This window comes from Tiliqua scincoides, chromosome 7 (assembly GCF_035046505.1).
Source record: "Tiliqua scincoides isolate rTilSci1 chromosome 7, rTilSci1.hap2, whole genome shotgun sequence".
NCBI classification, from domain to species: Eukaryota; Metazoa; Chordata; class Lepidosauria; order Squamata; family Scincidae; genus Tiliqua; species Tiliqua scincoides.
The window spans coordinates 18,523,213-18,538,231 of record NC_089827.1 but is presented as its reverse complement, the minus strand read 5'-3'; the positions used below and the strand labels follow the sequence as shown (position 1 = coordinate 18,538,231).

The 15,019-nt window shown below is 41.1% G+C and overlaps 1 protein-coding gene across 3 annotated transcripts in view; it reads right to left on the bottom strand.

Moving 5' to 3' along the window:
* The window catches only part of TMEM117 (transmembrane protein 117), a 242,335-nt gene that overhangs the window by 126,647 nt on the left and 100,669 nt on the right, over positions 1–15,019 (bottom strand). For all 3 annotated transcript variants that reach the window (XM_066634408.1, XM_066634410.1, XM_066634409.1), the window contains exon 4: positions 9,303–9,402. In XM_066634408.1, the coding sequence (XP_066490505.1) occupies positions 9,303–9,402 (100 nt within the window). The remainder of the gene's footprint in view (positions 1–9,302; positions 9,403–15,019) is intronic.

Genomic DNA, 15,019 nt, shown 5'->3' with positions numbered 1-15,019 from the left:
CAGTGGCATCACTAGAGTTTAAGTCACCTGGTGCATGAGGCCAGCGTGTTACCCTCATGATAGACCTCCTCCCATGCAGTGGGTGGGGTAACGCTCTATGCAGTAGACATGATGATGCACCGTTGCCCTGCCCCTGCTGGTTTTTTGGTTATAACTTTTGATAGAATAGATAGTTCAAGGTGGTTTGTTCCATTGCATTCTGTATGAAAATACGCATGTTATATGGTATACAGCATGATAGCATTATTTAAAAATACCAAGATTTTTACACTTTTGGGCAGTAGTGATGTCACCCCCCTGTGTGTGTCACCCAGTGTGGCTCGTACCCCCTGCATCATTCTAGTGATGCCACTGCACAGATCCAATTATATCTTCAGATGGCAAACATGAGAGAAAGCTTTGCATGCCTATCAAGATACTCCAGCCATACTACTGCTAACACTGAGGCATCATAGAAAGAAAGTGATATATGAGTTTTACTAAAGAGAAGAGAATTTCACAGCACAACATGGTGATTCTAACCCAGCCTGGTAATACCATTTTCTGGATGTACTTATCCACAGCGATCACTTTCACGCATTCAAATCCAGAAATATTCTGCACTGCTCTCATTTCAAAGTCCACACCTACCACCTTGTGAATTAAAGATGGCCTGGTGTTCATGTAGGACATCTCAGCAGATGACCTCTCTTCCTCGGGTTTCAGCTAGCTCAAGCAGAATCAAGGATTAAAGAAGAATTTTGCTGTGTGCCTCAGCCATCTGCCGCTAATCCCTCCCTCTGGGGGATGCAGGACACTTTGATCATATATTTAGGCCACTGAAGTTCTTCTGTTCAATTTGCATGGTCAATTGAATCTTTCTCTGATGATAATATCAGCCTTACTACTTCCGTGCTGGTAGGAATCCTCATTATGCAGTTTGTCACATTTGTTGAAGCGGCTGGTGATCGTGCCATTTCCAGAAGGAAAGAAAATATACTTGCTTGCCAGCTGGAGATGGAAGTTGATACTTACTTCAAGGTATCTTTTTTAGGAAACGGGGCAAAAAATGTTCTAGATACAATAATGGTTCTTTGATATAGGATATTTTTACAGGTGGCATCTGGAACACCTTTGATACAGTCAAAAATGTATCATTTGTGAATATCCTTAATAGGGGTGTGAATTCATTTAAAAAATGAATGATAAAATGGGGTAAGTGTGTCCCATTCATTTTAGCTATAAAAATGAATGAGAATTCAAATGAAAGTGTTCTAGATTTGTTTTACCTGGAACTCATGACTTCAGTGATTTTCAATCATTGGTGTGCCACGGATGGTGTGCAAGTGTGCTGCAGGAGTTTGGGGAAGGGTCATTTATTAGTTAGGCCATTGGGGGATATAAGCCCCCCCACCACCACCAGCAGCTTTGTGTGCCTTGCAATTGCCAAAAACTGATGTTGTGCCTTGACAATTTTAGTGCCTTGTCGGCATGCCATGAGATGAAAAAGGTTGAAAATCGCTGCATTAACTTGAAGTAGAACTCCTCAACATACTGTATAGGTCACATAAAGATCATAATTGGAGAAGGGAAGAGAGAAAACAGTGAAAATGACATATTGGAAAACTGTCCAAGGTATATCAAAAATGAATTCATCAATACCTGCAAGAAAGTCTCCAATGGTCAAAGTCTTTTTTCCAGATCTTTCCCACCCCACTTCACCCAGAACCTTCTCATTACAATGGTCAAGGAGAGGGTTGTGGAAGATGTAATAGAGGCAGAGAAAAGTTTGGTCCTTATCTTTGCTAGTTTTGTGTTTTGCAAACCAGAGAGTTTGGAGATTGTCCTGAGGATACAAAAACAGGTCGTATTCCCAAATTTCCTTTCAACCACGGACCCATCCAGTTCCTCCGCATTTATTTTATCTATTCCTCAGCATGTTCTTCCCATTCCCTTCATGTATGATGGAGAACAGAAGTCTATTTGTATGCTGAATGGTAGGTCTAGGCCATGTAGACTTTACAATAGATTTACAGAAACACTGGAAATGCCAAATTAAGCATTACTTGTGAGGATGGCCATAGATTCTGTGAGAAAGTACAAATTGCAAATTAGCCATCTGCTCCAAAATAGTTTCAGTTTGAAAGGTTGGAGAAGAGTCACCTCTGAATAACATTAGACACCCACATATTCTTTCCTTTTAAAAGCACTGTGTATCAAACAAGTGCAGAATGGCATGCTTTTAAAGGGCAGGGTGGTTACTTGTAACTATAGTTCATCAAGTAATAATCTATGTAGACACACATAGTGTAACTATAGTTCGTCGATTAATCATCTATGCAGACAAACATAATGGAGTTCTATATATGTGCGGAGCTGACTTCCAGAGCTGTGTCAAGTGTTTTCCTCTGTTCTTAAGTAACAGAACCCGCATGGAAACGGTATGCCTCCAAGCCTCAAAGTTTATTAAAGGACCACTCACAAGTTCAAACTTTACTATTTGTAGAGAGATCCAACAGTTATTATTATTAACAGTATTTATATACCGCTTTACAACAAAAAGTTCACAAAGCGGTTTACAGAGAAAAATCAAATAACTAAAATGGCTCCCTGTCCCAATAGGGCTCATCATCTAAAAAGATGCAAAAGAATACCAGCAGGCAGCCACTAGAAAAGACACTGCTGGGGTGAGGAGGGCCAGTTACTCTCCCCCTGCTAAAACAAGAGGAGCACCCACTTGAAAAAGTGCCTCTTACTCAGTTAGCAGAGGTTAAACACATGTACATGTATTTACAGCAACATGTAGTGGAAGGGGGAGGATCTTCTTACGTTCTAATGTAGTGTCATGGAGGGATAATAGAGGAAGTAGAAAGAAGATGGGTTTAAGCAGTGAGGTTTCCAGCTCAGGTGATACAGAAGATCTGATAATGTCTGATGTACAATTTCACAGGGTTTGGGAAACACTGTGACAGTCTATTAAATCTGTTGGCTAAATAGAAATCCCCTGGAAAGACAGAAGATAGAAAAGAGAGACAAAGTGTTGAAGAAATCTCCCACAAGAACTGGGGATTGTGGTTGCCTCTATGAATACCATTTCACTGCTTCTAATGAGGTCATTCATTAAATGCTTGTGCAGTGTTGCTTGCACTAAGCAAGTTTAGTTATATATCTTATCCATTTCATTCTTTCCATTTCACGCTTCACGGTTTAATTTCATTTCCACCTCTGAAATACAGCAGAGTTGTTAGCTACACTGTACTTCAGATGCTGCTGCAAATTCAATTATATCTCAGAGGAAGAAAAACAATCAGAAAAGCTGACTTTGATCATAACCTACATTGTCAAGCCCAGTTCCTGGACAAAATTGTGAGACAATCACAGCATCAGTCAGTTTAGGAGTTTCCCACCTGCTAGTTTGAGCATGGCATGAAATGCTCTGCAAAATGGCAGCAGTTTCTGTTGCCATCCTATGAATTTGGCAACTTTCACCAATTTGTGAAAAAGTACACCAATTTGTATTACGAGATGTGAAAAGAGAGAGGAGAGACACTTTCACTTGGGTAACAAGTTGTTATCCTTAATAAAATTGCAAAGAGTATCCTCTTTATAGAACTTTGGGGGTGAATATTCCAGTGTGGTTGAATTTGCACATTCTATGTTTTGTTTATATTGAATATATTGTTTATATTTCTATAAATCTTGTGCTTCCCAGGTTTCCACCAAGGCTACATATCCTAATTTGCTGCTTTTGCAAAAAGTTTGCTCTGCCCAGTTATTTCCACCATGCCTCCATAAGCTCTAGCAAGGTTTTTTTAATGTACATTTTTTCCACTCCTGATCCCTTTATCATTAGCCACATGTGTTCCAATTCTAGGATTATTTGTATTTAGTAATAGTGAGATGGCTGTTCCGTTTAATTCTCACATTAGTTTACTGCAGTTTATGTGGGCAATACAATCCTACCTAAATCCCCCCCCCACTGTGATGCAGCCATGTCACCAAACAAAGCATGCACTGTATTTTGAGGGGAGGGGGCAGTCCTAGAGGTTTCCATCGGGTAAGGGGATATTTGTTCCCTTGCCCAGGGGTAAGCCCTTTTTGCCCCAAAGGGTCGACTCATATCAGTGCCAGTGATTTAGCTGGCACAAGTCCAAGCGGACCCAGGAAGGCCGGGTAGGAGGATAGGATTGGAGGATAGATGGTGCTACTGCCACAGATACTACCCTCCCAGCCTCGCTCTGCTTTCCTTCCCATCTCCACCCTGTTCTGCTCTCCCCTGCTCCCACACTCACCAACACTGGAGGTTGTTGGCAGGCTTCTGGCACGTGGCCATGGCTGCTCACTGCTTGTAGTAGTGTCCCAGCTTACTGAACAGCATGTTGTCATATGCAATAGTTGTAAAGGACCTTGTGCTGCCGGAATGCTGGTTCTGGAAGCACAAGGCCCCAATAAGGTTTGGGCCATTAGCTGGTCTCAAGCTAAAGGGAATTTCTCTTTCTGTTCATTCGGCATTTCATTTTTCATGCTCATATGTGGCAGACAGTATTTTTATCTTGACACACCCTGTTTTGGGCCATTTACTAGATGTCGCAACACTAGGCAGTATTCTTTCCTTGCTCAAATTGTTCAGATAGGTTTTAACCTACTAAATTAGAATATAAAGCCAAAATGAAAGTTGCAGAAACTACTCACTGTGGGATACTTGTAAGTTCTTAGGAATATACAAGGTAGATAGATGTACTTGCCTTAAACAAGGAGGTTGAGAATATTTTTCCTTTAGCAACACAGATGTAAAGAGATGTACCGTGAAGAGATAATTGAAACATATTCTTCTCCACTGTACATGAATAAATGCAATCTTCTTTTGTTGTCAAAGCAGAAATTGAGATACATAATTTTGAAATAAATAAATCTGAACATTAAAGGAAAAGATGTTTTAAAAAGTTAGCGTGGTGTAGTATTTAGGGCAAAATGGTTTTTGACAAGTGAGAAACCCAGCTTCAAATTGTGGCACAGCCAGGAAGCTCACTGAGAAGCTTTGGACCAAATCACAGACTCCTTGGCCGAATACAGCGAGTTCAACCCATGTATACCCTGAGATGCTTGGAGGAAGGATGCAAGGGCAACTCAATTTACAACATAGGCAAAAGAACTGTAGGTATCAATAATATGTCAGGAATCAGATTTTCAAACATAAAAAGGAATGAATTTGCATTTGTTTAACTCACCTACTTGTCGTTTGTAAGGTAACAATTCCACTGAACTCCAGCAGAGATACTGGAACTAAATGTATACACAATGCTATGCTTTGAGTTCAAATATCAACTCCATACCCACACCTGTGTTCAGGGGGCAGGCAAATGCACAATATATTCAACGTGATACCTGACTGACCTCTCCGATCTGCTCACCCCTACATTTTCAGCTTCCTATTAGATACGGCCATATGGCTGATTATTTATATTTTTCAAAATGCCCTAACGAGCGCAGAGTCTTTGCTCTCACAAAAAGTAATGTTCTACCTTCAGAAGTATTAGATGGCAGGTTTAGAAGAACTCCCCTGGAAGCAAGAACATGTGACTGCTCAATGAATGTAGTTGAATCTTTACATCATATGATCCTGCACTGCCCCCACTATAAAGATTTTCACCAAGCATATTTAAAGGAACGCCTCAAAAAAAGAAAAAAGAAAAAAAAGGGAGGGTTGGACTGATCAAGAAAAAATTCAGTTTGTCCTTGTGGGTGTAAATGTCGAATAAACTGAGAAATTGGCAATATTTTTGAAATTAGTTATTAAGAGAAGGACAGTTTGTTCTACTGTAACTGTTATCTAATGTAGTTGAGGATTTTTAAATCTGTTGTTTTATAAGATATTTCTGTATCTTTATGCTAATAAAGGTATTCTAAATGAATGAATGAATGACCTGTCAAACTACAACTTGACCAACACACACCCTTCTTTCCAAGGAGGACAACTTGAACATACTCAGCAACTTTCATTCTGATAACTTCAAAACTAATATCACATTACAAAGAAACAAACTTTCCCACAAATGGGCAAGTTAAATCAAAAGTCACACTCCACAGAATCTATTACAGCTAAGGCTTGTATTGTGTGAAGGGAAACAGTTAATCAATGAGTGTTTGGAGGACATGAATCCCTTGAGATTCTGCTCTGTGAAGGCACTGGTGACTGGCTGTAAAACAAATAACTTTATTATATTTTCATGTGGGTAACAAAGGCTGCAATCCTAACCACACTTTCCTGAGAGTAAGCCCCATTGAACAAAATAGGACTTACTTCTGAGTAGACCTGGTTAGGCTTGTGCCCAAAGACTCTTATCTCAGATTTCATTTTTTGATCTTAGTTAACGCAGGTTGAAATGTATTTATAATATGCTGTTTTTTCTTAATTCATATTACAGCTGCCTCCTTTGGAAGGTGCAATACAGTCTGTTTCTAATGTGATTATCACATGTAGGTATCTTGTATTTCCTATGATAATTTGCAGTCAAAAAAATACATCCAGATATTTCATATTCACACAACCCTGCAATAATTTAAGTACAGATAAATGTGATTTCCTTAGACTTTCCAAACAGAGCATCCCTATATAAAAATGGGAGTAAAAATTAAATGAATTTGATGCAAATGCTAAACAAACTTAGGGCCCAATCCTATCCAACTTTCCAGTCCCTGTGCAGCCGCAATGCAGACCCTAGGGAAGGAAGCAAATGTTCCCTTACCTTGTGAAGGCCTCCATAATTACCCTCCCACCACAGGATGCAGTGCAAACCCAATTGGCACAGCTACACCATGGCTGGAAAGTTGGATAGGATTGGGCCCTTAATCTACACCTACCAGTTATTTATGTGAATCCCTACATGTGATCTCTTAATGTGAATGCAGATATGGTATGAATGGCAACATCCTCTCTGGTGTCTGGGAAATTTCTCCTTATTTGATGCACACTGCCTGCACTTCCAGGGTCCAAGACAAGCCACCACCTACCACTGCACTGGGATCACCAGAGGAGATTGGGTTCCTTATCATATCAGTGGGTGCTGCAATGGATGCTGGTTTTGCATCCATCAACAAGTTTTGCATCAGGTCAGCACGAACAATAGCACACTAGAGGGCAGCTACTGAGTGCTATCTGCCATATTTTCTCTGTCCCCAACCACACAAAATGGCTGACATAGTATCGCATAATGTTCCATGTGGCATTTGGAGAGAAATATAGCAGATTACTGCTGCTATCATTGGTCCAGTAGAATCAGAGGCAGTTGCAATGAATGTGTCTGCCTCAACAGCTACTGACAAAGAAAGGGAAGGGATGGGGACTGGCAAATATTGGCAGGGGGCCACCAGAGGGCTCTAAGGGTCCTGTCAAGTCTCGAACTGGTCTTGTTCACATCTTCTGCAAAAAACTGTTACCCCAAGTTTCCATAAAAACATATTTATTGTTCTCCCATTTCAAAGCACAAGTATTTAGTGGGTTAAGTTATAGCATAAACTTCTTAATTTTAACAGTGTTCACCCATAAACAAAACTTGCCACAACAAGAAAGGTTCATAATCGTCTGCTGTATAACTTCACCTTGATTTGAGGACATCACACAATATAGAGTACCATTTCAATATATCTTCGTTACTGCGGTCAACACCCACAAAACTGTTGACAAGTCTGCGGAAAAGGGTGATACAGTACTTGTGTACTGCTAAAATGATCTTCCAGGGAGGCAGTGTGGGGGAAGGATGGCAAAGGGACAAGACAGATAGATAAGGGCAGTGAAATTGATGAACAGAACAGTTTCTTCGAACCTTCTAAGACCACTTTTTTCGTAAGACATCTCTCTCATCAGGTAACCTCGTTCAAAAACACATTTGATGCCTTTATCTGCCCTCGAAACTCAAGTTCACTACCTAACTGTTGCAGAACTAATTAGCACTTTCCTTTGCTATCTAAAAATGTATCCCATTACTGATTTGCTCCATACCACAAGCACGGAATGAAAATGAATAAAAATACATCATCAATACAGTTCCAGAAAAAAAAAAATTGTGAGACAAATGTATAGATCTATTTTAGAAGGTGTATCCATATATAAAGAGTGAACATAAACATCCAACGTGTTATGAAATCCATAAGGAAAATACCATTTTGAAAAGTTAGAATTCCTTATTCAAACATTCCTGTCACATAAGAATTCTGCCTTTGCAGTAATGAAGCCTGTTAAATCAAACTAATTAGATTGAAAAGAAGTTAATTTAATTCGACAGGATAGAATGTTAAAATGTGCTTAAGATCTATTGAAATGTCATTGTATAGCAATTTGTACTTTTGTTACATTTGGCTCTCACATTTCCTTGAAAGATTTCAGACCAGCACGCCGAACTGACAATGAGGCCATAGATTATGGGGAAAGGGGGAGGGTTTAATAAAATCCTTAAGACCACTTTCTGACTCTCCCATTGTAGTAAATTTCTGCCCTTTTACAGCCCAATCCTAACCAACATGGATGAGGCAAACTTCTGCATTCCTAGTCAGGTCTACATATAGGGACGTATGGTGGATGGGGAGGCAGGTGAGTCAGAGTCTCCCCACCAGAGTCCTTCAAAAAGCGCTGTCGCCATGTGAGGCACCCAAGCACCCACAGGCCATGGCTGTGTGGGTTGTGGGTGCGTGGGCGTCTCACATGGTGGTGGCGCTTTTAGAAGGACTCCAGTGGGTCGGCTCTGTCTTACCTGCCTCCCTATCCACCACATGTCCCTGATATGGAGACCTGACTAGGAATGCAGAAGTTTGATGATGGCACCTGGCCTAGATGCATTTAAAAGGAGATTGGACAAGTTTCTGGAGGGAAAATCCATTACGGGTTACAAGCCATAATGCGTATGTGCAACCTCCGGATTTTAAAAATGGGCTATGTCAGAATGCCAGATGCAAGAGAAGGCACCAGGATGCAGGTCATGTCTTGTGTGCTCCCTGAGGCATTTGGTGGGCCACTGTGAGATACAGGAAGCTGGACTAGATGGGCCTATGGCCAGATCCAGCGGGGCTGTTCTTATGCCTCCCCACCCAGCGCACATCCCTGCTCCATATGATGAAATAAGGGGAGCTATTCAGCACCTCGGTCAATCAATCAGCTTTGGATATCCAGCTCACAAATGTATGCAGCTGCCCTGCCACAAAGTCACTGTTATAGTAGGGATTAATTGGTTTGAATCGTGTTTTAAAGTTTTGCAGGCCATTTGGGATTTCCATCACCCAGTGCAGTTCTCTTACTTTAACTTTCAGTTTGGTGTTACTGAACCTCTTACCATCCAAGCTGTCACAAAGTCTCCCATCCAGGTCCCCACTGCTGCTACCTTCATAAAACTTTCATTCCTGATGCCCATGAAGTCTGTTATAATGTATGCCCTGTGAACGGAAGCATATATTGTGTAAGTAACTGCAGAATGATAAAGGATTTGTTTTTACTGGTACAACAAGAAGGGTGAAAACAGCCTTGCTTTTTGTCTTGTGGTTCTTCCCTTAACTCTAGGATCCTGATCTTCTCCTATGGTCTGGATTGGAAGTAAAGGACATTTGCCAACAAATGTGCTGAATCAATCTGCAGAAGCAGCTGCCAAATACAATTACAGTCACACTATTTAGGGAAAAAAGTGCCTTAGGTGATACACACGTATCCTGACAATCAGATAATGGGTGTTTGCATGTTTAACATACAGGGTGAACCAAAAGTAGGTGGACAATAAATGATAACATTTTCTTGCATCAGTATTTAAATTATTTGCCATTATGGGTTATCTGAACTATCTGAAAAGAAAAAAATATTAAATTTAAATAAATGTAGTTATAAAGTTTAATATAATATAACACAAATGCCATAGTTATAATGAACACCTTCGTTATAGTATAACCCTAACACAAACCCTATTCCACCTACTGACCACCTACTTTTGGTTCACCCTGTATTTGAAAGTGGCGATGTTTGTGACACCATCAGGTATATATTTCAGAAATGAAGGGTCAGAATATAAAACCATACACACCCATGCAAAATCCTTAGCTGTTTATCTATATTTTTGTTTTCATAAAAAATGCAAGTACGGAAAGAGAAGAAGGGAACTCAGTACATATTCCTAGGAGAAGACATTACCAAGGTAAGGATCTAAGCCTTGTTAGGTCTATACTCAGAAATTCTTAAGAGGTGACTTTGCAATTAATCAACTATAGCAGTGGGCACCAAACTGCAGCCCAAATCTGGCACCCGTGGAAATCCCTCCCCCATGTGAATGGAGTTTACCGTTCTGCAGGGCAACCTGCTCTCTTTGCTACTCTCTTTGCCCCTCCAACATTGTACTGGGCAACCACTTCCACATTCTGACTCATCTGTTGTGCAAATTGATTTAGCAATTGCATGTAGCCATTCTGTGTTGTCAAAGAACTAATAGGCAGATTCAAACAGCTGAAATCTAGGTCAGCAACCTTCAGTCTCGAAAGACTATGGTATAAGCCTACAGCACCCGGTATTCCTAGGCGGTCTCCCATCCAAGTACTAACCAGACCTGACCCTACTTAGCTTCCAAGATCAGACGAGATCAGGCATGTGCAGGGTAACAGTTGAGATTGGATCATGGTGTTCATGCAGCTATTTTGCTGGTACAAGTCCATGGAGAATATGGCCAATGACATCAGTGGAACTGTGTTCTGCTGTCATAAAGCACTGTGTAGCCCTAGTTAGGACTGGGCTGTTGATTTGTTGCGTGATAGCATCATGATTGACTTGGTTAGAAAGGACTGTAATTTTACTTCAACAGTCTTATCAAATTTCTTTCTTTAAAATAAAAGATTCATGTTTTGATTAAGTTAGAACATGTACTTCACTTCATCTATAAGTAATGAAGCCAAGCAATAAAAAGGGAGTGAGGATCTGCTCAGGGAGGTCACAACGTTAAAACTGGTTAAAGCTTAGGAGTGCACTGAGATTGTTTACCACTATAACAATGCAAGTGACAACACAGGAGTTTTCTTTCCACTTCTGTGCTACCTCCGTTTGTGACTGTCTGAGTGTCATGCTGATAAATTGTTCCTAATGGGGCCGTATGCCTGCAATAATCTGCTGTGAAACTAGAAAAATGATTTCAGGCTATGGTTGCTTTTTTTTTTCTCCCCCCTCTGCAAACTCTATAAGGGTTTATTCTCACATTATATTTGTCAAAATCAAGGCCCTCCAGAGTGCTCTTTCTTGGCTATAGACCCAGCATTGTTCAGCAGAACAGTTCACATAACTCCAGCACATCATGGGAGACTGAAGAGGCCAGCACCAAATCTTGCATGATCTCAGGTTCCCAATATAATAGATTTGGTACCCAATAACAGGTAAGTCAACTGGAGGTAGCTAACCAAATTAGGACAAAGTACAACGTAAACCCAAAATGTTCAGCAATCTATCAAGAACCTTGACTATTTACAGAGCTGGCCCACCCATTAGGTCAACTGATGCAGTCACTTCAGATAGTAGATTTGGGGGGGGGGGGCAACCCATCTCTGTCCACCTGTTAGGAATTGAAACTTGAATCCTGTTTCCAATATAAATTGCAGTCCACATCCTGCTGATTCGCTTTCTGTAGCTACAGAGTGCATCTAAATCACAACCGACGTAGCAGGATTTGATGATTGGATTGCCCTTAACTACATAACACATTCAGGGTCCAAACCTATCTAACCTTTCAGTACTGATGCATCTGCCCCAATGGGGCATGTGCTGTATCCTGCTGTGGGGGGCAGTTACGGACGCACCCTCAATGTAAGTGAACATTTGATCTCTTTCCTCAGGGCTGCATTGTGGCTGCATCAGTGCTGGAAGGTGGTTAATGTTTGGGCTGTCAGTGACTTACAAGAAGAAATTCATAATTCCATGGATTCATTTGTCTCCAGATCTGTATGGGCAGCTTTGAAAAAGCCTTCTGGAATGGGTAGAATTTTAATAAATTCAAATAAATACTTACAAAGCAGGCAGTTTCTCTCTTTGTTTGATGTAAAAAAAAAAAAAAACAACAACAACTAGTGAGCTACAGTCCAAGTCTATTTTTCCTTTGGTTATACAGGCTTAGAATTGTGTTTACCATCCCTGTTAAATCCCCAAGGTGTTAATTAGGCAGATACATTTCTCCATCTAAGTACACAAAACAACGTAGTAACAACCCCTGTGAACCAGCTCAGACAAAGAAATTTCAAAGAGAACCTAAGGATATTATAAATCCCAGTCTCTAGAGGCAGTGGAAGCAAACTGATGTTTTGTTTTTGCTTAGATCTTTAACTTAGCGTGCAACACAAAAAAAGTTTTTTGCTTTCCTGTAGGTCCAGCAATTAAGCAAGAAGGAATGGACGGCGGTGCTTGGGGAAAGCAAGGTCAATGTCAAGATGCCACAACTCATCTAACTACCAGGAACAGGGTCAGAAAATGAATTCATGTCCAGGATAATTTCTTATTCACATGGTGAGATTTCCAAAACCTTCAAATATGCAGGGAGAATTATTCATGGATAGTTACATTACCCTAAAATTACATGTGGACCTCTGGGGAAGGTTGGGCTTTGTTTGTATCACTGGCATACATTGGGAGGGTCAAGGGGGACAAATGCCCCAGGGTGCCACATCTCTGGGGGTAGTGCCACTGGCCCCTGGTTAGGGGGGGTGGCATTCTGTTGTCCTGGCCCCAGGAGGCAAAGGGGACAGGATCAAAAGTGGTTTTTATTATCCAAATTCCTTCTACCCCTTTCATTTTCCCACTGCCAACAATTTTCTTTTTTCTTTATTTAAAAAAAACACAACACTTTTACTGTATCTTCTTCCCCCCCCCCCCAACCTGCAGTAGATAGGATAAGCTATAGACGTAGCCTAGATCAATCAGGAGAGGAAATACTTAATCCAAAATGATAATGAACATTGATTTAAAAGGTAAGTTTCTTCAGACAATAACTATATATTATGAAAAAGAAATAAAATATAAATTTGCTTGGTTCAGATAACTCAGGGAGTACAGTAATTGAGGGAGTCCCACCCTAATTAATTTCCTGTGCTGTGATGCAATGGTGCCGGCATGGGCTATACCTCATCTCATGGAGGGAGTTTGGCTGCTGGATGTCTCCTCAGGGTAAGGGAATATTTCTCCCCTTGTCCCTGAGTAAGCCCAGTCAGGGTCTAGGAGAAGAGGGTAAAGGGGGTAATTTGTACCCAGGCCCAGGGTCAGAAAGGGGGCCCAGGAGCCAAAGGAGAGGCCCAGAAAGTTCCTAGGACCTGACATTTTCCTGTCTCACCTGAACTCACTGCCTTGAATGATGCTGGGGAACAACCACGTGCAAGCAGTGATAGCTGCTGCAAGCCATGCACACCAGGTCCAAGAATGCATCCAGGACCTTCCTTAACATAGTATCAAATCTGGGAGGAAACTGGCCTGCCTCATTAGCTCTTTGGCTTGTGGATCCTAAAACCATGAAGGAGCAGCTCAGGGACCCAGCTGTGGGGCTACAGCTGCTGCAGAGGTTCATTTTGGTCCAATTCCAGTGTGAACCAAAATACAAAGATGCTAATTTTCTGCAATGGATTTTATATACTTCAAAGATTTTGGAGAGACTTAGGAGTGTGTCTGCTTTCCAATATTACTTTATCTAGCTGCCAATGCCACATGGTTGGGTAGCCCTGGGCTCTGCATCAAGAAGCCTAGTAGACCTGGGCTCCAAAGACTGTTGTGGCTATTTGTACCCTCCCCTCCCCCTGCCCTATTTTGCCCCCCTCCATTCTGCTTGCCCCCTTCCCATTTGGGAATGGGCCCAAAAGAAACTTTGTACCCCCCGCCCCCGATAAAATTCCTCTCATAGGCCCTGAGCCCAGCAGCCACAATAGATCAACTTGGACCTGCAGTAGCAATATTGCAGGGTCAAGATTAAGGGCCCAATCCTATCCAACCCATCTCTGTTAACAATAATCATTTCCCCCTTAGCAACAGTAACCACCGGTTACTCTTACCTATTTTTCAGCAGAGGACCACAATGTACCAATGTAATTTTTAAACAGTTAAGCGAGGCCTTATAAACAAACCTTTTCTCTTATTAAAAAAAAAATCTGTTTTCCATAAGCTCAATGAATATTAGCATTCGGATAATGACCCAGTCTAATTGAGCATATGTGTTCTTGCCCATGTTTCTATCAAAAAGATCCTTATGGTGCTTGTATCTCTTAATGGTGAAAAAGTCTAATACCCTGGAATCTATATACGTAATGTATAATTGAGCTCAGTGGAACTGTCACCTTCATTGCCTGGCAGTAATTTATTCCAGTAAAAGTACACTTCCCTCTTCACCAAGCCATAAGAAGTTCAAGGCAGTACTATCTAGGGTTTACGGCTCAATCCTATCCCCCACTTATGGCAGCAGAACACACAATCTGCACCCTTAAGTCCATTTAAGATGGTGTGAAAGGTGTGCCAGTATCAAGCACCCAGGTGAAAGCCAGGCTGCTGTCATATGCACTTGTAAGTGATTATAGGTTTATACTGGGGGTATAAATCATGCTCTTAGTTCAGCCACCTTTGACCTAAGCAATAAAAGAAACCATATCCCCAAATAGGAGGGTATGGCGTGATATTGGATGTCCTACCTTCCATGGCTTCTTAACCTTTGGGACCTACACCATCCTTGCTCAGCCCAGAATGTCCTTGTCTGCAATCCAGATAAGAATGACACCAGGATATGCTCTGCTCATGCTGAGTTCTGAGGGGATTTCATGAATCAAATGCAGTGAAGAAGTCAGTGTTGGACCTAATCTAATCATAAAGCCCTAATCTATCACTGATACCAGCTATTACATATACCAAACAACAGTCAGAGGGGTTTTTTCTACAAGCCTTAGGATAACATGGAAGGAAGATGTAATTATATTAATTAGGGTTAAACTATGCAATTAGTGTAATTAGACATGGGGTTTAGCCACTTTGCTGAGTAACTGCCAATTAGATATGAGTCAAAAAACT